We start from the raw sequence: 24453 nt of genomic DNA, 5'->3' as shown, positions 1-24453 counted from the left end.
CGCACGGAATGTTACGAGCTATCCAATGTTAAAGCCTATTTTTTTTGCCACCATGAAAAAGCATTTTATATTTAAGTGAATTTAATTTTGCTTACCTCGCAGAACATGTACATTAATACTGACTGGTCTCGCATTCGATGGAGCGCAAGTGTAATTGCCTGCATGCTGAAAACGAACTATCTCTAATGTTAAGATACTAGATGTAGGCGCTAAAATATATGGAGACAACTGCAGCTTAGTTGCGGGCAAAACTGATTTATTAGTATTATATATGATATCTTTACTTTCTTTTGGCTTCCTAGCCACCGTATTAATAGAGTTATTAAAAAAACTGTGTGGCTCTTCCTTCGGAGTAGTAGATACTACTATAGCAGTTGTTACCGAAAATCCCTGTTGCGTGTCATAGTTTACCATTTTATTATTATGATACCTATTGTGAGGATTAAAATAAATTTTATTAAAAACCGAATTTTTTGAAATATATAGCTACAAGAGATATACGCTGCCGATAAACACCGCTTCCCCCGCCAGTTTTGAGTCGTTTTTTGCACGCCGCCGTCGAATGTCAAAAATTTCCGCGCGGCGGCGCTCTATGGAAAATAAAGGCCTGTTTCTGATTAGAATCCAATAACTTTTTTTATTTCTGAATATTATGTTCTAAAATTTTGCACAAATATAGAATAGGGTATATGGCTTCAAATGGAATGTAATTTATCATGATTTAATTTAAAACCATACCTTAAAAAATAAGAGAAATTCAAAATTATCAAAAATATAAAATATTTATTTTTTAATAATGAATACTATTATTTTAATACCAACAAAAGCCAAATATCAAATAGTACATCAAAATACAAATCAATTTAAATAATAAAAAGTAAGGAAGGTTAAGTTCGGGTGTAACCGAACATTACATACTCAGTTGAGAGCTATGGTGGCAACATAAGGGAAAATAACCATGTAGGAAATTGAACCGAGGGTAACCCTGGAATGTGTTTGTATGACATGTGTATCAAATGAAAGGTATTAAAGAGTATTTTAAGAGGGAGTGGGCCATAGTTCTATAGGTGGACGCCATTTAGGGATATCGCCATAAAGGTGGATCAGGGTTGACTCTAGAATTTGTTTGTACGATATGGGTATCAAATGAAAGGGGTTAAAGAACATTTTAAAAGGGAGTTGGCCTTAGTTCTATAGGTGGACGCCTTTTCGAGATATCGCCATAAAGGTGGACCAGGGGTGACTCTAGAATGCGTTTGTACAATATGGGTATCAAACGAAAGGTTTTAATGAGTATTTCAAAAGGGCGTGGGGTTTAGTTCCACAGGTGGACGCCTTTCCGAGATATCGCCATAAAGGTGGACCAGGGGTGACTCTAGAATGTGTTTGTACGATATGGGTATCAAATTAAAGGTATTAATGAAGGTTTTAAAAGGGAGTGGTGGTAGTTGTATAGGTAGTCGCCTTTTCGAGATATCGCCATAAAGGTGGACCAGCGGTGACTCTAGAATGCGTTTGTACAATATGGGTATCAAACGAACGGTGTTAATGAGTATTTTAAAAGGGCGTGGGGCTTAGTTCTATAGGTGAACGCCTTTTCGAGATATGGCCATAAAGGTGGACCAGGGGTGACTCTAGAATGTGTTTGTACGATATGGGTATCAAATTAAAGGTATTAATGAGGGTTTTAAAAAGGAGTGGTAGTAGTTATACAGGTGGTCGCCTTTTCGAAATATCGGCATAAAGGTGGACCAGAGGTGACTCTAAAATTTGTTTGTACGACATGGGTATCAAATGAAAGGTGTTAATGAGTATTTTAAAAGTGCGTGGGACTTAGTTCTATAGGTGGACGCCTTTTCGAGATATCGCCATAAAGGTGGACCAAGGGTGACTCTAGAATGGGTTTGTACGACACGGGTATCAAATTAAAAGTATTAATGAGGCTTTTAAAAGGGAGTGGTGGTAGTTGTATATGTGAAGGCGTTTTCCAGATATCGACCAAAATGTGGACCAGGGTGACCCAGAACATCATCTGTTGGATACCGCTAATTTATTTATATATATAATACCACGAACAGTATTCCTGCCAAGATTTCAAGGTTATTTTATTTCGCCCTGCAGAACGTTTTCATTTCATTCTACTTAATATGGTAGATGTCACACCCATTTTTCAAAGTTTTTTTCTAAAGTTATATTTTGCTTCAATAAACTTATCCAAATACCATGTTTCATCCCTTTTTTCGTATTTGGTATAGAATTATGGCATTTTTTTCGTTTTTCGAAATTTTGGATATCGAAAAAGTGCGCGCGGTCATAGTCCGATTTTGGCGATTTTTTATACTATTACAAAGTAAGTTCAGATAAGTACGTCAACTGAGTTTAGTAAAGATATATCGATTTTTGCTCAAGTTATCGTGTTAAGGGCCGAGCGGAAGGACAGACGGTCGACTGTGTATAAAAACTGGGCGTGGCTTCAACCGATTTCGCCCTTTTTCACAGAAATAAGTTATCGTTCCAGAATCTAAGCGCCTACCAAATTTCACAAGGATTGGTAAATTTTTGTTCGACTTATGGCATTAAAAATATCCTAGACAAATTTAATGAAAAAGGGCGGAGCCACGCCCATTTTGAAATTTTCTTTTATTTTTCCATTTTGTTGCACCATATTATTACTGGAGTTGAATGTTGACATAATTTACTGATATACTGTAAAGATATTAAATGTTTTGTTAAAATTTGACTTAAAAAAAATAAAAAATTTTAAATGGGCGTGGTCGTTCTCTAATTTTGCTAATTTTTATTAAGCATACATATTGTGATAGGAGTAACATTCCTGCCAAATTTCATCATGATATCTTCAACGACTGCCAAACTACAGCTTGCAAAGTTTTAAATTACCTTCTTTTAAAAGTGGGCGCTGCCACGCCCATTGTCCAAAATTTTACTAATTTTCTATTCTGCGTCATAAGTTCAACTCACCTACCAAACTTCATCGTTTTGTCCGTCTTTGGTAATGAATTATCACACTTTTTCGGTTTTTCGCAATTTTCGATATCGAAAAAGTGGGCGTGATTATAGTCCGATATTGTTCATTTTAAATAGCGATCTGAGATGAGTGCTCAGGAACCTACATACCAAATTTCATCAAGATACCTCAAAATTTACTCAAGTTATCGTGTTAACGGACAGACGGACGGACGGACGGACATGGCTCAATCAAATTTTTTTTCGATCCTGATGATTTTGATATGTGGAAGTCTATATCTACCTCGATTCCTTTATACCTGTACAACCAACCGTTATCCAATCAAAGTTAATATACTCTGTGAGCTCTGCTCAACTGAGTATAAAAACATAAAAAATGGTGATTGAAATTGAACACATATTAATTAATTAATTGTAAACTTTACTATTGTTATTGTACATATATGTTTATTATGTTATTTATACTTGATAAACTTCGGGATATAAAATTAATTCGGTCACTTCCAAAGGATCTAAGATGTCTTCGTCAAGTTCCTTCACGTTTTTAGTATACAGTTTTCTAATGTATATGTAAGGATCTGAAGTAAGAAGAAGAAATACGTCCTCGTTTGTAGCTGATCTTAAGCATTTTGTAGCATGATGTAGAGGAAACTTTTATTATCCCTATTACGAGATTCTTGTGCATCTTCCGAAAGTTGACCAATAGGAAGTACTGCAAAATGCTTTATGACATTTTCTCCATGAATCATAATTTTGTGAACTGAAGATGGATGTAGTACCATTCATAATTGCTCACACAGATCCTGCCAGTCTCCATAGCATAACAGCCAAATTTTTCATTTCGTTTCTTCTATTCTAATTTAAAAATTTTTTCAATTAAGAAAAAATTTATCATAACAACAATAATGATAAAAAATTATTGTTAGGCCTTGAGCTCGATTCGAACCCGCGATCTGACAAATCAATAGGCCGATATAACAACAAAAATTGTTAATACATCGCAGAGCACGGGGAAAAAAGTGCCAATAAAATATGACACTATGGCAGCATTGCCATCAAACAAGCCCAATTTTCACATCCATTCTGCAACAGATGTCACAGTGTTGTGAATATCAATTGGCACGAACCAGCATAGAAGTAGGGGTAATGAAGACAAACAAAAAAGCGCTGTGATGGCTGAATGGTTATAGCAGCGGCGCCTAAACGTTGCCGCTGAAGGAATTTACCAGTTCGCGGAATGGATCTATACAACGAGCTTTGACAGTTGTCTAAATTTTTTCTTTCTTCTATTCTAATTTAAAAACTTTTTCAATTAAGAAAAATTTATCATAACAACAATAATGAAAAAAAATTATTGTTAGGCCTTGAGCTCGATTCGAACCCGCGATCTTACAAATCAGTAGGCCGATATAACAACAAAAATTGTTAATACATCCCAGAGCACGGGGAAAAAAGTATCAATAAAATATGACACTATGGCAGCATTGCCATCAAACAATTCCAATTTTCACATCCATTCTGCAACAGATGTCACAGTGTTGTGAATATCAATTGGCACGAACCAGAATAGAAGTAGGATTAATGAAGAAAAACAAAAAACCGCTGTGATTGCTGAATGGTTATAGCAGCGGCGCCTAAACGTTGCCGATGAAGGAATTTAGCAGTTACCGAAATGGATCTATACAACGAGCTTTGGCAGTTGTCTAAATTTTTTCTTTCTACTATTCTAATTTAAAAATTTTTTCAATTAAGAAAAAATGTATCATAACAACAATAATGATAAAAAATTATTGTTAGGCCTTGAGCTCGATTCGAACCCGCGATCTTACAAATCAGTAGGCCTATATAACAACAAAAATTGTTAATACATCCCAGAGCACGGGGAAAAAGTGTCAATAAAATAAGACACTATGGCAGCATTTCCATCAAACAAGTCCAATTTTCACATCCATTCTGCAACAGATGTCGCAGTGTTGTGAATATCAATTGGCACGAACCAGAATAGAAGTAGGATTAATGAAGACAAACAAAAAGCCGCTGTGATGACTGAATGGTTATAGCAGCGGCGCCTAAACGTTGCCGATGAAGGAATTCAGCAGTTCCCGAAATGGATCTATACAACGAGCTTTGGCAGTTGTCTAAATTTTTTCTTTCTTCTATTCTAATTTAAAAATTTTTTCAATTAAGAAAAAATGTATCATAACAACAATAATGATAAAAAATTATTGTTAGGCCTTGAGCTCGATTCGAACCCGCGATCTTAAAAATCAGTAGGCCGATATAACAACAAAAATTGTTACTACATCCCAGAGCACGGGGAAAAAAGTGTCAATAAAATATGACACTATGGCCGCATTGCCATAAAACAAGTCCAATTTTCAAATCCATTCTGCAACAAATGTCGCAGTGTTGTGAATATCAATTGGCACGAACCAGAATAGAAGTAGGATTAATGAAGACAAACAAAAAACCGCTGTGATGGCTGAATGGTTATAGCAGCGGCGCCTAAACGTTGCCGATGAAGGAATTTAGCAGTTCCCGAAATGGATCTATACAACGAGCTTTGGCAGTTGTCTAAATTTTTTCTTTCTACTATTCTAATTTAAAAATTTTTTCAATTAAGAAAAAATGTATCATAACAACAATAATGATAAAAAATTATTGTTAGGCCTTGAGCTCGATTCGAACCCGCGATCTTACAAATCAGTAGGCCGATATAACAACAAAAATTGTTCAGCATTTATCATTGCACCCGATTAAAGAGCTTGCAGAATTATGTAAAGTCGTTTAATCAAATTAATATCCACTCCTGTAATTTCAACAGAGCAGCTTGTATTGGGAAAAATCTTTTGGCAGTATTACCGTCATTTGTATTACCACTTACTTGTTTTGGTTTGTCGACGATCAATCCTAGCTCTTCACGGTAACGCCTTTGTACCAGGATTGTCTTCTCTTTCTTTAGTCGTTTCTTTTCTTCGCATACAACGAATCCAGGCGTGCAAAGTAGACAGTCCGTATTGATAAGGATCTTCATTTTCAGGCCTAGCAGTCACTTTAGTCAAATCGTTCACTTGTCGTGGGTTAGCTCCACATATTTTACACGTGGAACCCGAATGCTTATCTGTTAATATCTGAGCTACTTTTCCATCTATCATTGCAAGAAAGAGATCGTACTTCACTTGCAATCCCTCACCTTTGTTAATTACTGATGGCCCCAAAGAAATTATTTGACATTTATTTCATCCAAAACAGCTTTAGTCTTCTCGGGAGTTCCTTTGCTAAATTCTATTAATATAGGCCGACAAACACGAACAGATAAAGGTACCGGATTTTGCCAAACACCATCACCCGCTAGCTCGTTAATTAACTTAATAGGCACCAAAGAAGTGATAAATAAGTTTGCATCAAAAATTACTGCATACTCTTCTGGCAGCGTTTGTTTGTACTGGCTTTGACCGGATGAGCTATCACAGTCCTATTTACTGTATAGAAGTAAGTTATTCAATCCATTCCTTTTGTCAATAATCTAGCTGTAGTGTGATCTAATAAATCTTGAAGTCTTACTATTTTTGCACTTATGTCTGTAATATCTATAGTTGAAGATGGTGGATAGCAAGTAGTTTTAACTTATTGAACTTTGTAATATGGTGGAAACGCAAAACATTTTCGTTCGTTCGTTAAATTTTTCAAGTACAAATATTGTGCTTTCGTTAAATCCAAGTCAATAAATACACTCAATGCTTCTTCATCCGTCTGCCTTGCGTCTTCTAAGAGACTCGAGAATAAGGTCTTATTTTCTCCGTCAGCAAACCTTAATGTTTCCACAAGTTAAGCTTCTATTCCTTCTCCTATCGAACGTAACTCTTGAAGATATGCATTATAGATGTGTTCAGATCCATATTTTTTAAGTAGCATGGTATTTTTTCTTCTTTTACTGGATTCTGACAAATCTTGATATTCCAGAAGAAGTAGATGGTGTGGAGTCGGTTGAAACGTCTTCAGAGTTCGGTAAAATTACTATATATTCTGATTCTAACCAATTACTATTTTTCATTACAAATGTATCCTTTTTCCGTGAAGCTTCTGCCCATCGTTTATTAAAAGTAGGAATAATATATCTTTGAAAATCACTGAGGATGAAACATAAGTTGTCTTCAGATACACGAGTAGTATGGAAATGGGGATTCTAGACCAAATGGTGAAAGGAAAAATGTGAAAGGAAAAGTATATACACACCGACACAAATATATATATACAGCAAAACAATTTCGTTGTCTACTTTTACGCGCATACGTTTTTTCGGTTTGTGTTCCGTTCTTCCGGTTTGTGTTCTGGCTGATGTATAAGAAAAAGCTTAGAGCCTTTTGCCTTTAGCAGAGCTTAGCCGTTCAGGAGAGGATCGAGCTCAGATTTTAAAACATTAACATTTTTAAAGGCCGCAAATTTTTAAATGTCCCCTCATATTTCTAATGAGCCCTAAACTTCACCCGAGCCGTTTTAAAGAGTCCCTTAGATTTCTAAAGAGCCCCTTGACTTTGTCTTGTATACATACTGTCCAATATATATGCATGTGAGAATTTCATAATTAACTAAATGGCATCTTAACCCATTACTGACCGAAACCTTAACATAGATGGATTTTGTTGAAATTTTGTGTATTGCTTATATTTAGCCACTTAAAGTGATAGAAAACCAATTTTTTTTTTTTGGGTGGGGTTGAGATAGAGTGGGCTGTTGCCCATATGTAACGTTGGTCACTTCCATACGAATTGCATAAATTAACATGAATTATATATACTTTTATTTATTTTGAAAATAAGTAGCACTTTTATTCTTATAACATTTTAAGGAGCACAAAATAATTCATTTTATATATAAAACATATGACTGTTGATTTTTATTTGAGTTAAGTTACATAAACAGATAAACGGTTAAATAACAAGTACTTGGCTTACAAATAAACAAAAAATTATCTGTAATGTTTAGTTTATGGGTATAAAGTGATACTTTTGAAAGCAATCAACGCACAATCCAACATTACATTTTACACATTCAGTTGTAACGCTAGATTTGCAATTAGAGCCTTGACATCTTCGTCTCTTTCCTAGTGGAATTTTTGCTATGAAATGCGCCTGGCAGTCATATCGTGAATTTGTATATTCGGTATCAATCTTGGGTCGACGGTAACCGCCAGGTGGTTTTTGAACACCTTGAGTTCTGCAATAATATCTGGCAGTGGATTGCCGAAATTGAAGTTGAGACATATTCCCACCACCTTTTCGATAAAGAATCCAAGCATTTTGCATAGAGACGTCAACAAGCCAAGTAAAAATTGATGACCACCACTTTCTTACCCTGGCTGATATGCGATAAGTAGATACGTTTTGGTCCATTCGATCTGTCCCACCCATGAAGCTATTGTAACGACTAATTGCCAAAGGCCGTGGAACATCTATTTTTTTATGGACTTCACGGGAGTATCTTGGGACTGTCGATATAGGATAAATGCCATATATTGTCGACGCAATTGTTACAATAGAATTGCCATTCACCTTCTCCAATTTCACTCCGTCTGTCCACCCACGTTCAACTTTCATCTTGATAAGTTCCTTTTTGGATGGAAGAATACAAGGTTTCGGAATATAGTTCTCACGAATAGTTCCTGTACCTTCGTAGCCTCTTTGTTTCAATCCTAAGAGAACGTTTACATTTGTGAACAAATTGTCGAAATGGATCGAGAAAGGATACTGTTTGACCTCTTCATAAAACTCGTCCAGCATACAAAAGAGCGGTGCCGTTGGTTTCGGATACTTTTCGATATATTCTGGGTTGATCCTTGGATTTGAACCTTGGTACATCTCAAAATGTATCAAGTAGCCTTGAGGTGTATTTAGCGACCACATTTTGTAACCGAATCTCACAGGCTTTCCTTTTATGAACTTCTTGCTACTATGGCGGCCGAAATATTCCACCATGCTTTCGTCATAGGAAAGATGTTTGTCTGGTACAAAGTTCTCTCCGAATCGTGTTTTCAGCTTGTCGGTGAGTGGACGAAGCTTCCATATTTTGTCTTTCTCATCATACTGAGATATGTCCGCAAAATGAAGGTTGGTGTATATAGTTTCGAAACGATTGCGTCTCATGGCATTTTAAACCATAACACTACCCATGTCGTCTTCCTCAGACCAGTAATCCCTTTTGGCAGGTGCAGGACGATATCCAGTTGCAATGAGAATCCCCAGGAATGCCCGCATTTCTTGGGATGTAATTGCTGGGCTGGCCTTGTTTGGATCTTTGAACACAGAATATTTATTAGTTTGATCACACAACATATTTATAACTTCATCATCGAAGAACTTTTCAAAAAAATTATAAGGTGCAATATCATATGCCGCTGGATATACAAAATTGGGGGAATGTGTTCAGCGGCCTGGCATGTTCTTCTTGTGCAACCCAATTAAACTCATTGTTCATAATCGCTCGTGACCTTGTTTGCTTCTTTGAAGCGACTGGAACTGGGTGAGTTCTCTTTTGCCGTTTTGTTGGAGGTTCTGTGACTACCGGTGGCGAACGAAGAGACAGCTTCGGTGGAGTTATCCGCACATATGATTCAGGTAGTTTTAGTGGAGTTGATTCAGGTGAGTTTGTCACAGGATAAACAGGAGATGTCACTTTTTGTGAACTTGTCGCCATTTCTACAGAAGAAAGTGTAGCTTTATGAGTGTTTGTTGCCCCTGGAATAGGATGTGATGCAGTGCATTGAGAAGATTGAGGCGTCGACGTTTTGTTCTTATAAAAAGATGTTGTAGGCAATCCTTTCTGCAAACGAGAAGGTGTTTCAAGAAGATTTGTTTCCACATTTGACAATGAGTGATATAGCACATCTCTGATGTATTTTTCCAGCTCCTCTTCATTTATAGGTTATCTTCCTCATCATCGTCAATCGCTCCTGCATATACCACTTCACAATTAGTCATTTTCTGCCTCCTAGATACATTTCTCAATGTTCCTGCTTCATCTTAATTTGAGGATTCCTCTTCTGAAATATTTTCTTCAACCGGTGGTTCTAAAAATACCTTCTCGATGTCACGTTCGTCATCGCCTTGGCCCTCTAGCAGCTCAAGGATCTCTTCTGTGCGCAAAACGTCACTTAAATAAAGACAAACGAAGCAGATAAAGAAATAAGTACAATTGCTATAGTAGTGACCAACGTTACATATATGTAACGCTGACTTTTCAAGGTCTTATCTCAAACAAAATAAACTTTTTGTTTGTTTTGATTTTTTAATATTTCTCTGTCACTGCACTGAATAATTATGTACAAAAATTGTTCTTAGAATTTGAAAAAGACATTTGAAAACAATTACTTACATTTTGCGCTTTCTCATAACTGCAAAAAAAGGCACACAGAAATATTACACAAACCTAAAAACTTCTACTCACTTTGGTGGTTCGCAGTAAACTGATCGCACCACGCTTCATCGTAAAGCTTAAACATACACTTTCGTATTGCCACACGAAGAAACCCAATTACAGTCGTTCAAAGTGATATTGGTGTACGATTATCCATACTTATGCTACTGTTACATATGTATATGTAACGTTGGTCAGTAATGGGTTAATATTGAACTTATGATTTTCCATTATTGAACATTTTGCTTGGCATTTTATAGATTGTAAATTTGTGTGTACATGCTGTCACATATGTTTGTACTTTGGAAATTTTTTTAAACCACTGATAAGAAACCTTAATCGTACAACATTGAAACATATTTATATGTATATATGTAAATAAAACTTCATTCTGTATTTCATTTAATGAAATTCGTTATCAGAATTTTCCGTAAGTATAAAACATAGAAACCCGATCAGGGGCAGATTGAACATTTTGCTTGTCTTTTTTATTTGATTGTAAGTTTGTGTGTACATGCTGGTCAATATATATGTATGTGAGAATTTCATAATTAACTAAAGTGTATCTTAATATTGAACTTATGATTTCTTTATCACAAAGTTTTGAGTTTTTTGTTTTGTATTTCAATAAAACATGTTCTCACATTGATTTCAATCATTTGAGCTCCTTAAACATGACAGCATATATATATCAACAAACCGCAAAATACATACCGACTAGACCCCTGCATGAATGCACAAAAATATGATAATGAATACATTCACACAAATTTTGTACAAGCCCTCATTCAATTCATTGGCATGAGAACTTATGTGTATGCGTACAAAAGGCTGTGAGTAGCAAAATATACAAGTACTTGCACGGCCTTGTCTCATGCAGCACAACTACAACCAATGGCGTCAACGCATGTGTGTAGTACAACTTGTATATTCACTAGTACAACTTGTATATTCACTAGTACAGCTTGTATATTCAGTATATTCTTGTATATTCAGTAGTACTACATGTATCGCAGGTATACTTGTGTATACAACTACAGTTTGGTGAATTTTAAGGAATTATAAAAATGTACACTAGTTGCCCGTGTAAAACCAATTTATTATAACAAAACAATGTGCATAAATGTGCCATTTTAGGATTTTATTTATTTTTCATATTAATGCGCTTTCTTATGTTAGATATTAATATCTCTTTAACTAAGTAGATTTAACTTATACTATTTAAGCAAGCAAGTTTTTGTTTATATATGTTCTAAATATTTTTCATATTGATATGTAAAAACATAATTTTTTCAACACATGTCGGGTTAAACCCTAGGGAACTACGCTTATCTGAAAGTAGTTGCTTGGCGCTTAAAAATACTCTTTCTGAAGGGGCACTACTAGCAGGAGTAGCAAATATTTTTCGGCTTAGCTGGAATAACAGGTGATATTTAAGTTTATTAAACTCCCACTACTTAGAACGTCAAACTCGTTGTGCATGACCTCAGAAATATTTTCATATAGCATCAATTCTTGTTGTACTCGGTCAATGCTACTAGGAATGTTTTGAGGCTGGAGAAATCCGGAAAATAGACATTCTTTTTCGTTTGAAAGAGAATTCTGTTGACAGTTTTCATTGTTTATCAAACTGTCTTCATTTATTAGCCTTTCAAGCAAAGTTTTACAATGTTCTTTGACTCCATTTTTCTCAACAGCAGTAAACTGGGAGAGATTGTTAGTCGGTGGGAACAGAAATAGAGATATTTTATGAATCATTGTTAAATTACTAAGTACAGTGTCCTTAAGCAATGTGCGCAGCCGTAGCTTCAAATCTTGTATGCCTTCTGACTAATCGCTGGTTGATTCACAATGCCGCATTAAGTAGTAAACATGTACTATTACTAAATGTAAGGTTGGATAGCTATCGCCTTCCAGCTCTTTTAATGTTTCCTCAAATTTAACCAGCACTTTAAGGGTATCTGTTAAGGTATTTATTCTACTAATACGGCTCAGTTGACGATTTTCCTCCAAAATATTTCCAACGTCAACCCAGTTATTTTTGAGAGACTGTAGCATGTAGTAAACTGTGTTCCATCTTGTCGGAGAAATGCTTTTAAGGGTTGTTGCCAAATGTGCATTGGCTCCAGATTTCTTGAAATACCTGACGACATGCGAACATTTTTCTTTCATTTCGCTAATATCGGCTGACTCGTTAAGAGATTTTTCCACGATGTTGTGCAATAAATGGGTAATACAAAATATGTGGTTGTATGTTGGAAAGCGGCTTTCATGTTAGTTCCTCTATCCCTAACAATAATGGCTTTATCCAAGGAGCAATCAAATTCGTCCAGAGCTTCCGTCACTTTTTGCAGAATTCTTTGATCTATTGTGAAAAAGTTCGTCAAAAAACAATCAGTGTATTCAGCAGGTTACTGAAATAGGCAATTCTTACTGGTACTGGGCTCGGAGTCCATGGACTTAAAGCAAGCAATTTTGTGACTAATTTTGCATTTGTGATAAAGTGCACCGTTAGATAAGTAGGAATTCTTTGAAACAATGTCTGTCCATATATCCGAAGTGAGTCCAAGAAATCCGCCACTTAATTCCTTTAGTTCTGTTCTCATTTCATCATAGGCAATTTTGTAGAGCTTGTCTATGTTTCTGGATACAGTGGTAGGGTGTGGTAGCAATTTTTGACGTCTACATTTTGACCATACTTGGCTCCTATTGACAACATTAGCTCTGTGTATTCTTGCAGGCCTTCATCCTCGACAATTTGAAACGATCGGCAATTTTTTACAACCCATCCTGTAACAGATCGGACAACGTCCTTTCTTGTTTCGTCATCAACATCTATTCGGGGCCTATTGTCAACTCGATCTGTAAAAGTTTTGTAACACTGTTTGACCAAATTCGATGTGCTCTTTGTAAAGGTTAAAACGCTACTGCAGTCTTTGCAAGCTACTAGTTTGTCCAAAAAGCTGCCGCCAATATCTACTTTGCCGAAAATATTCCAAACCTTGCTCTTTTCGGCAGTTAAAATGATTTTATAGTCTCCCTTGACTATTTTTTCTTTTATTTCGGCAAACTGGCGATTTTGTACGGACATCGGTGAATTGGCTGATGTTAATTGGTCCATGATATATGTATATATTTGTGCACTAAATATAAAAAAGGCTTCAGAAAATGTATTGTGGTTTAGTTGGTGATACTTCAATGTAGTTATCCCTTGGTATGATCTTTCTTCAGTTAATTTCTCTATTTATATAGTTCTATTCCGCGCTTTATTTCAAAGCGTATGTACATGTATTCTATATATACTGAAGTTCGTTTAATTATATAAATAGTTAAAGAAATAGATAATGATATTTTTCTACAATGCAATATGTATATACATAAATATATCCTAACCCATTTTTAAGGCCATAATCGATGGCCTTCAGGCAGGCAAGTGTCTATCATCATACAAGTGTATGTATGGTGATTAGGATTAGGGATAACGGCGCAATATATATTTTGAGGTTTTGTTAATTTTTGAAATTTTTGTATGAAAGGCGGGATTGCAAATTTCTCCAGAATGGCTGATTTGTAAACGTTTATTAGCTCTTAAGAAAAGATATTTAGTATTTTTAATTCTTATTAAAAAAATTTTGCTTTCGCCACTTAAAAATACCCATATTTTTTGTTACGTTTTTCATAGTTTCAACGCACACATCATTTTAGAACGAAAACAGTAGGTACTTAGTACTCATAGTATATTCATTGGTACAACTTGTACAACGTTTATCTCATTGTACTTCTCGATGAGACATGTGTATATATGAATTACTTTGGAAATGATATGAATGCGCGCATATAAGTTAGCACCAACTAAGTCAACATTCGAGCTGACGCTAATGTAAAGAGCTTAGTCAGCAATACGCAAGTTGATGGCTCAAAATACTTAATAATAATTTTGAAGCAAACAGGAAAAGGCCCAGACGCCTGATCAGCAAAAACACAAATATTGTGAACGACATCCGGAATTGAATTGGGAACAACATCCGCCATGCGCCGAACGAAATAATGCTGGCACAGGTAGAATTAAGTTATATTTAGAACTAATTTACCATTTTTAAGTCAGTCAGTTGTAAGCAGTTAGTTGTAAACGTTTAGTTTTAATTAGTGAGTAAGAAAGTAAGGTCTTACGACCAATAATTAAATTAGTGAATAAATAATAATAAAGGTCTTGAGACCCAAAAAAAATTATTTTTTTAGTAACCTTAAAAAAGGGTACAATAATTTATACAACGCAGAAAAAATGCGGGTACATACAACTTCTCTTTGCATAGGATCACTCATACAATACATACTCATTGGCGTGTAGTACAATGGATACTGAGACAGTATCAGTATGTCTCATTGTACATTCACGTGTGAATGCATTCATGCAGGACTCTAATACCGACACAGACACACCCATCCATATACATACATTTAGATATGTAGGGGCTACTTGTCTCAATGTACATAAATTGGACATCTTTTCAGTAAAAAAAATGTAGTAAATTGTTTAGAGCCACTCAGCACTCATCTATATTTCACGGTTAAACATTTTATAAGGATTTTCAGCCGTCTTTAACCAGGATCATTTCTAGTAAACAGTAATAAACTTTAATACTTATACATCGTTACTTCTTTAACACCGTTGCTTATTGCAGGCATATTCCACATTATGAATTAAGCTCTTAAGGATTTAAAAGCAATTTCAAAGGAAAAAAGCTCGAAAAACCCAATTAATAAAAAAAAAAAAATGTATCCGCGTAGTTCTTGCGAAAAGATGTATACTCGGAAGAGGAGTTTAGATAGACATATTACAATGAAACATCAAGTTATAAAAAAGCCCCCATTTTTTGCGAGCAATGTAAAATTCAAGTGAAACAAAATGTATGGGCAGCACACTTGAGAACAAATATGCATAAAAAGAATTGTATGCATAATGTAAATAGTAATGTTAAATGAATTAACGCTATGTTTAATTACTTGTATTGGGGCATACGTTTTGGAACACGATCAACCCAACCCAGCCAGCATTTTTGATCAAAAAATATTTAAATATCATACCCCAAGATGAGTAAAACCTTTCAAATTTAAAAGCATTTTCTGTTCGAAAATTAACGTATCGCCGGGAGAAAAATGTACCATAAATGTGATTATTCTTGAATAATAATTTATGATTCCTATTTCGAAACGCTTTTTATTCATATTTGATATCATTGTAAAATTGAGCTTTAATAGTTTTAGAGTAATATTTGACGGCTTTTCACATTCATTTTCTGATCATATTCGTGAATATATTTCAATCGTTTTGGTTGAGATTTTTGAATGCCATTATAATGCATTTATTCTTCATATCTCATTCAAAATAGGATACTACATAATAATATTATTTCATCAGGGGAAGAAAGCATGCGGAAGTGAGCTATTTGAACCACAGCTAACTCGCAAACGAACTTGACCGATATACACCTGCGACTACAACATCCAACATCAGCATTATCGTCTGCATCTTAAAATACGGATCCGATACGGTTGAAGCCGTATCCAGGTACATATGTGAAGATAGTTTCACCTTTGTATTGTCCAATCATTATGTATTTCCGGGAAGCCGAAGGTGGAGAAATAGTTGGGGAACTTTTCGGTCACGAGCAGCATTACATTATTTTTTGTCTTGAAGCATACCTTTTGTATAAATCATAAAAATTTTTATATATTTTTTCTTAGCTCCATGATTGAAAAAATATGTGTATGTGAAAAAAAAAATTTTTTTAATGAAAAGTAAAATTTCAACAAGAATAAAATTCATTATTCAGTCAACAAATATATTCATAAAAGATTCAGAAATCTGAATGAAAAATGATTATAAATTTTTGATCACCTAAAGTAAACAAATTTGACTCAAATATGATTCCAAAATGTGATTGAAAAACTATATTCAGTTTTTGATCATCAAAGGTAAGCATATTTGATTATACTTTTGGTTAAATAAATATTAAAATTTAGTCATTAAAGGACTTCAAAAATGATTCCAAAAAGTGATCGAAAAATGCTTTTTAGTTTTTCATCATCAAAAGTATTCATATTTGATTATTTCATTTGTTCAATTGTATGATAACTCATTATTTAGTCAGAAAGAGTAATCAAATTGTATTGATATGTAGGGAAATTCAATATTGAATTACCTAAATGTTGAGTGGGAATGATTTAATTGTTGAACATTTTTTTTGAAAAACATTTTAACGAATTATCTGCACTTTTACAAAAATCTATAGTGTTTAGGCAGGATGCCTAACTTTTCCGTATCTGATTGCGATCCCCCCAATGCAACTCTGCAAATCGATACTCGAGACTCGTTTTAATTTATAACCACCCACACCATCACCGCCACATGCATGTGCATGCATGTACATGCACGTGTATGTGTGCTTTTTGTCAGCACTCATGCATATGCATGTCGGGGTTGATGTGTGGGTGCCTTCCCCTTCCAAAACGGAGGATTTTGCGGGTCAACGGTTGTAGCTTTCAATACAACCGGCCTCTTGGATTCTAACAGCCAACGCGTACACATCTGCCGCCAGCGATCTCTGCCGTTCTGATCGCAATAAACTAAGGTAATATTGTAATCCTTTTATTTCTTAATTCTACATAATAAAACGCATCTATTATAACGAGAAATCTCGTCTTCTCTTATTTTTATACCCATACGCATATTCCTACTGAGATCGACCCGGTGCGCCCACCTCTCGCAAGGATCAGACGCACCCCGGCCGAACATTTGGTCCTATCTCCCCGAGAAAGGAATTAAAGCGCCTATATACAGTCCACATCACAATATATCAAAGCTGACCGCACCAAAAAGGTTATCCGACGAAAGTTATTTGCCACAATCAACAGCGATACCACCAAAAAGCAAAAGTGAGAAAGCTTATGGCATTCAAATCAGCGCCATATCGTCACAGAATACAAAACCGAGGAAAAAAAACACTGAGCAAGCGACAGCCAGCTGAAGCCGCTGCAACACCACAAGCTACTTGCCACACCGGAAACAAATCACCAAAAAGTTCAAAGTAAGTGCAATATTTCTTGCCACATTTTTTTTTTTTGGTTAAAAATAATAAATAAAAAGTGCGAAAAATCCATTTGAAGTGCCTTACGTGATTGTAATTGACCGCGAAAAGTGTGAAGAAACTGTGTAGTGCCAAAAAGAAAATAAGTGCAAACGCGGATCATTAACGTTGTTAAGATTCCTTGTGACTATCTGGCCTGTCCCCCCACCAGCGGTAAGGCTCTCCGGACACAGCACAAGGAAGAGGTACACATAACCTCACTTTCACATAAAATTTCACGCCATTCGATTAAAACTTTCTTTTTGCATCACATTATTTTCACTAATTTCTCTAATTAATCTTGTTACACAGTTTTGTTCTTTGTTGCATAACATTTATTTCACGGTTTCACACTTTTCGTCGAGTTTATATCAACGCGCGTACTTAATTTATAATAAAATTGAAGGTTGAAGTGGCGAGTGGCCCCCCTTTACTTCGCACAATACACATTGGTGTTAATTCCCCCTGCTCCCTGTTTTTTAAGGCACAAAAAATCTGCAAAGTCAGACAAAAATAAACAAATTAAGAGTAATAAATCAATTTTGCGTAATTTTAATAGTTGTTGGTTGGGTGATTCGCTCAGGTTTTCAAAGTTATATCCCTTGGTTAATTTGCTCTCCACTTTTCAACCATGAACATGGACTCCTACATTAGATTGGCCGATCGAATAATCGAATTCGATGCCGATTTTAATGATATCAATGCGGCTCTGCACACTGTACACACTCTTGCAATACAGCAAAAAGAGTTGCAAGCTAAGTGGGAAAAAGCAGAGAACGCCCTAGAGGAGTTGCTTGGCTCTGACACGCTCGACGCAAAGAAAATTGCAGCGGTCAAGATCAAGCATAAAGCGGCATATGTCGTATTCCTGAGATGCATGTCGAACATGGCTGAAATTCAAACTAAATTGAAGGAGGAAAAAGATAGGGCAGTCAACCCTGAGGGAGAACGCGCGCGCGAACACAGTATCCGCCTGCCAGCCTGCGATACTGAGGTATTCAAGGGCGACTACTTATCTTGGCCAACGTTTCGTGACCTGTTCACGGCCATCTACAAAAACAACAGCCGCCTAAGCCCGGTAGAAAAGTTGACAAATGAGGGCTTCGAAACAGCCTGGAAAACACTATGTGAGAGATACGAGAATAAGCGGATTCTCGTAAACTCACAACTACAAATTTTGTTTAATCTAAAAAAGATAGATAGCGAGTGCGGCAGCTCTATCAAAACCTGACTACAGCGCGACATAAATAATTGTTTAGCATCCTTAAAAACACATCAGATTGACGTTTCAAATTGGGATGCGATTATTACTTATTTATGTTCGACAAAATTACCTGAGAATACGTTGGTTCTATGGGAGCAGAGCATTGACCACAAAACGGACATAGCCAAGTGGGAGGATATGGACAAATTCTTGTCAAATCGTTTTCAGACACTTGAAACCGTGTTTGGTTTTACAGGGAATGCCACTGCTAGAGTGCAAAAGTCAAACACGTCGCGCCATTCGACGGAGACCCCTACAAAAAGACTTGGTGCTTTTCAAACAAAAGTAACCAAGCAAACAACAAAATCAATATGTAAAATGTGCAAATCTACGAAGCACAGATTACGCAACTGTTCACGTTTTTGCGATTTAAACCCGGTAGAAAGGATTAAATTCGTCAAATCCACAAATGGCTGCCTGAACTGTTTATCCCCAGGACACACAGTGACGAGGTGCACCAGTTCCTACAACTGTTCCAAATGCCACTCTCGTCACCACACGCTCCTGCATGCGGACACACTTCAGCAACCGGCGGTGCGCAACCCTTTTAAAGATGCGGATAATACCTCATCAACTTCGGTACAGGCACGGAAAAGACAGGAATCGGGACAACCACCTTCCTCTACGAACCAGAATGTCAAATCGTGCCATGCCAATTCCAGCACAGGTGTGCTATTAGGAACTGCTCGCGTACACATTCACCATAATGGTACCGACTTCTCCGCGCGGGCATTAATTGTTTCTGGGTCTGAATGTTCCTTTATAACTGAAAGACTGAAACACAGAATCAATTTGCCAGCGAGGAAAATGCATGCCCATGTTTCAGGCATCACAAATGCGGTGTCAGCTCAGGTGAAAGAAGCATCCAACATCGAATTACGTTCACCAGTGGATCCCTGCTTCAGCCTGACTACACCCGTACTAGTTCTAGCGAAACTCACTGGGAATCTTCCATCCTGCCATATCAACGCAATGACTATGCAGGCATTCCCAGACTTGGTTTTGGCAGACAAGAAGTTCTACATCAATGAAGACGTAGACCTCATACTTGGCGGAGACATATATCCCCAAATTATAAGGAGCGGTATAAAAAAGAATGTGTTAAACACACTCTTAGCCCAAGAGACAGTGTTCGGTTGGTTACTAACCGGTCGTGGCGAATCACCGAATCCAACGAAGAGCATTATGTCTTTCTACAACGAGGTTGCGTTAGACAACCAACTCAAAGCTTTCTGGGAGGTAGAAAATGTACCCATAAATAAAATATTAAACGAAGAGGAGAGGTATTGCGAAAAACTATTTAAAGAAACAACGAAACGTGATGAAGATGGAAGATACACCGTGTCACTACCATTCAGGCAGGATTACCCTAATAATATTAATTTAGGACCATCCCTGAAGCGAGCATGCTCTCAATTCTTCCGGAATGAGGGGCGGCTAATAAAAAACCGAGACTTAGGTAAAGAGTATGTTCGAGTGTTGTCAGAATATGAAACGTTCGGACATATGAGAAAAATTGAAAAGAATATTCCATCCGACGATTCGGATAATTATTTCCTGCCCCACCACGCCGTTATTAAAGCAAATATTACCACTTCAAAGGTACGCGTAGTATTCAATGCCTCTAGCCCTACGGCCAACGGGAAGAGCCTAAATGATATTCTACTCCCAGGCCCAGTTCTACAAGTCGATCTACCCATCCTTATCTTACGATGGAGACTATACCGTTTCGTCTTCAATAGCGACACCGAAAAGATGTATCGACAAATTTGGGTGAACGAAAATCACACCAAATTTCAACGTATTGTACATCGCACTTCCCCGAATGACCCTATTAGTCTTTACGAATTAAAGACGGTTACCTTCGGAGTGAATTGCGCTCCATATCTCGCGATAAGAACGCTCCTACAACTGGCTGACGACGTCGCAAATTCACACCCTACAGCGGCTAGCATACTAAGAGAGAGTATGTACGTAGATGATGTTTTATCTGGAGGACACACAATAGCGTCAACCATCAAAGCAAGAAACGAGATTCGCGAAGCCTTACACTCAGCTGGCTTTCCATTACGCAAGTGGACTTCAAATTGTAAGGAAATTCTAAAGGACATCCCCAAAACGGATTTGCTCAGCGAGGATTTCTTAGCGTTCGAAGAAGCTAGTTCGGTAAAAGCCCTGGGAATACGATGTAACGCTCACTCAGACGTATTTTATTTCAAGGCAGGAACCCTGGAAAATGGCGAAAACATCACCAAACGAGCAGTCCTATCCGCTATAGCCAAACTTTTCGACCCTTTAGGCTGGCTTGCGCCAATGGTCATTGTGGCAAAAATACTCATGCAGGGAGGCACCGCTTGGGACGACCCAGTATCTACCGGTACGCTGGAACGATGGAAAACCTTCACCGACCAATACAATGAAATCGATAAAATAAGGATACCTAGATAGGTCAACTTTTCTCCAGGAATCGACATCGAGATCCATGGATTTTGTGACGCATCCGAGAAGGCTTATGCAGCAGCCGTTTACATGCGCGTGAAAACGGATAACCACATCTGGACGAACCTGCTACTAGCAAAGACCCGAGTAGCCCCGGTGAAAACCCTGTCTCTTCCACGATTGGAACTTTGCGGAGCCGTGCTGTTAGCAGAAATCACCGAATCAATTTTCAGGAACCTTAAATTGGGACCAGCGAGAGTTCACCTGTGGACGGATTCAACTATCGTCCTCGCATGGATAAGGAAACCGCCTTGTTCCTGGTCAACCTTCGTCGCACATCGGATCACCATGATCATCGACATGGTCGGAAAGAAGTACTGGTTGCACGTGAACTCAGAGTCTAACCCAGCAGATTTAGGTAGCAGAGGATTAACGGCGTCTGAATTGGTCAACAATTCGTTGTGGTGGCAGGGACCTTCATGGCTGCAAGAAGACACTTCCCAATGGCCTGCACAAGAAAGTGACTACATCACCTCCGTAGAGGAAAAGAGGGCGAAGACCTGCGCAACAACAACAGTAAATACTATCGATGTTCTCCAACGCTTTTCAGACCTACCTAGGGCTTTACGGGTGCTCTCATACGTCATGAGGTTCTACCGAAGAACTCACCCCAAAACAAAAAAATCATTTCAGGTCGAGTCACCTTTAATCTCTCCTGATGAGATCAAATCAGTAACCCAACTCTTAACTAAAATCTATCAGAAACAACATTATAGTTCCGAATATAATGCTCTAAAGGCCGGAAAACCAATTGCAGGGAAAAGTGCAATACTCTCACTTAATCCCTACCTAGACCAACATGGCATCATTCGGGTAGGAGGGCGACTCGGGGCGTCAAAGGACTTAGCTTTTACTGAACGCCACCCAATCCTCCTCCCATACAACTGCCGGTTATCCCGTCTGACAGTCCTAATGTTTCATCAGCAAAGTCTGCTTGGGGAAAATCAACTCATGTTACGTCTGATACGCACCCAATACTGGATACCTAACATCAAAACCATGATTAGGGCAACCATTCATAATTGCAAAGTTTGCACTATACACCGAAAGCGTGCTCAGACCCAACTTATGGGTATTCTCCCTCGCGAACGCACGACCTTCAGTCGTGCATTTACGAATACTGGAGTCGACTTCGCCGGACCCTTCGACATTAAAAGTTACCGCGGCAGAGGGTGTGGACTATCCAAAGGCTACGTCTGCCTTTTCGTGTGTTTTTTCACACGAGCAATTCATCTGGAGGCCACTACTGACCTCAGCACACCATCATTTCTTGCGGAATTTGCCCGTTTCATATCTAGGCGCGGATGCCCAAAAAATATGTACTCCGACAATGGTACGAAATTTGTCGGAGCGTCACGATCCTTACGATAAGAATTCAAGACATTCATCTCACAAGCGCGAGAGAACGCTGTCTCAAAGTACAGCCACCAGTCACTCACGTGGCATTTCATCCCTGCGGGCGCTCCCCATATGGGAGGGCTGTGGGAAGCTGGAGTGAAAAGCTTCAAAAAGATAGCCTCACCACACAAATTCACCTTCGAGGAATTCCATACCCTCTTGTGCCGCATCGAGGCATGCCTGAACTCGCGGCCGCTCAGCCCGGCGTCCAATGACCCGACGAACCTAGAGCCGCTCACCCCAGGACATTTCCTGGCTGGCAGCCATCTACTGGCTCCGCCAGAGCCGGATGCGAGTGAGAGCCCTGCCTCGATGATCAATCGGTGGCAGAAACTCAAAGCCCTCCATCACACTTTCTGCAAGCGATGGAAAACCGAATATCTATCCGAACTTCACAAACGAGTGAAGTGGAAGCATCCCAGACAGAATATAAAAGTGGGAGATCTCGCTGTCCTCAAAGAGGACAACTTATCTCCCAACGAATGGAGGTTAGGTCGAGTTGTCACCGTACACCCCGGCGAAGATGACCGAGTACGCGTAGTCGACCTCAAAACCGAGAAGGGTCAAGTCAGACGACCTTTGGTCAAACTGATCCTTCTTCCACCGGAAGATATGGATTGCGAGAAGGCGATGAGCTCCTAACAATCCTTCCGTTCCTCCATACCCCTACTTTCAAAAAAATTAAACCCAGCTCTCGTTCACCCGGAACGAGGCCAACCAACAATCCTAATGCAGATCGCCCATCTGCCACCAAACACTTATTTTTTAATTAAAAAAAAAAAAAAATCAACCCAAATTCACTCTCTCCCCTCGAACGAGTACACAAGAAACAACCCCAACTCACTCCTTATCCCGGAACGAGGACACCAGAAAAGCCTACCGCAGAAGGGCGAACCGATCTGCCACAGAATCTAAGGGCTTTCAGCCTTTTATCTTTTTTCAATTTCCAAAAGTCAACCTACATTCACTCGCTCCCCCGAGCGAGGACACCAGAACCCTAATGCAGATCCCCCATCTGCCACAAAACCCCTATTTTTTACACAATAACCTTTTGGGCAATACCAACAAGTGGATAAATGGAGTTAGTTTTCAGCAAACAGTAAAACTAAGCAAAACTTACGTGACTCACCAACGGCGTAGAGTTACTCATTTTGCATGTGATGCCCTATATATGGCCTCCAAACATAAAGGCAACAAAGCGTAATAGGCCCGGATGATTTGCGTATTTCACATTATAGGATACCTGCGAGAAAAGGAGAAAGTAAATTACGCATAGGTTAGAGGAGGAAAATATTGGTATAGTTAAACCTCAGTAACAGCTCCTTTTCGATTCTCTAATTGTCATTTTTCCCATCCGTACTGTCGGGGTCCAGGAAGCAGAATAGAATATGTGTTTGTATACGGCGTGGTGTGCAATTATCTCGAAATGCTAAGCAGCGTTTTTGGGCAAAGCTTCTTCACATCGAATCTAGCCAATTTGTGGAGTCTAATGCACAATCCGTTTGTTGGTTTCCACCTTTGTTGGATTGTTCTTTCTTGTGGTTGTTTTTTTTTTTTGAGCGCCACCAATCAATCCATGTTGAAGCTGCTCTTTCTGTAAAATATCGCTTGGGGCCGACTGTTTTTGTTTTGGTTTGCTGTAAAAGCTTTTTTATTTTAATTCAAGCTAGTTTTACATTGTCATTGAAGCATATACACATTTCGAGAACATAAAACCATCGTAAACTGAAACATGATCTTTATAGCCGTCATTAGTATGTATGCCTT

At 37.9% G+C, this 24453-nt stretch overlaps 1 protein-coding gene across 9 annotated transcripts in view; it reads right to left on the bottom strand.

The window, feature by feature from the left end:
* dpr19 (defective proboscis extension response 19) overlaps positions 1-24453 on the bottom strand; it is a 1424328-nt gene that overhangs the window by 152149 nt on the left and 1247726 nt on the right. For all 9 annotated transcript variants that reach the window (XM_067766273.1, XM_067766275.1, XM_067766272.1 and 6 more), the window contains one exon: positions 96-430. In XM_067766273.1, coding sequence (XP_067622374.1) covers positions 96-430 — 335 coding nt within the window. The remainder of the gene's footprint in view (positions 1-95; positions 431-24453) is intronic.

This window comes from Eurosta solidaginis, chromosome 2 (genome assembly GCF_040869045.1).
Source record: "Eurosta solidaginis isolate ZX-2024a chromosome 2, ASM4086904v1, whole genome shotgun sequence".
Lineage (NCBI taxonomy): Eukaryota > Metazoa > Arthropoda > Insecta > Diptera > Tephritidae > Eurosta > Eurosta solidaginis.
The sequence above is the reverse complement of the archived record's forward strand: the minus strand, read 5'-3'. Positions and strand labels throughout refer to the sequence as shown.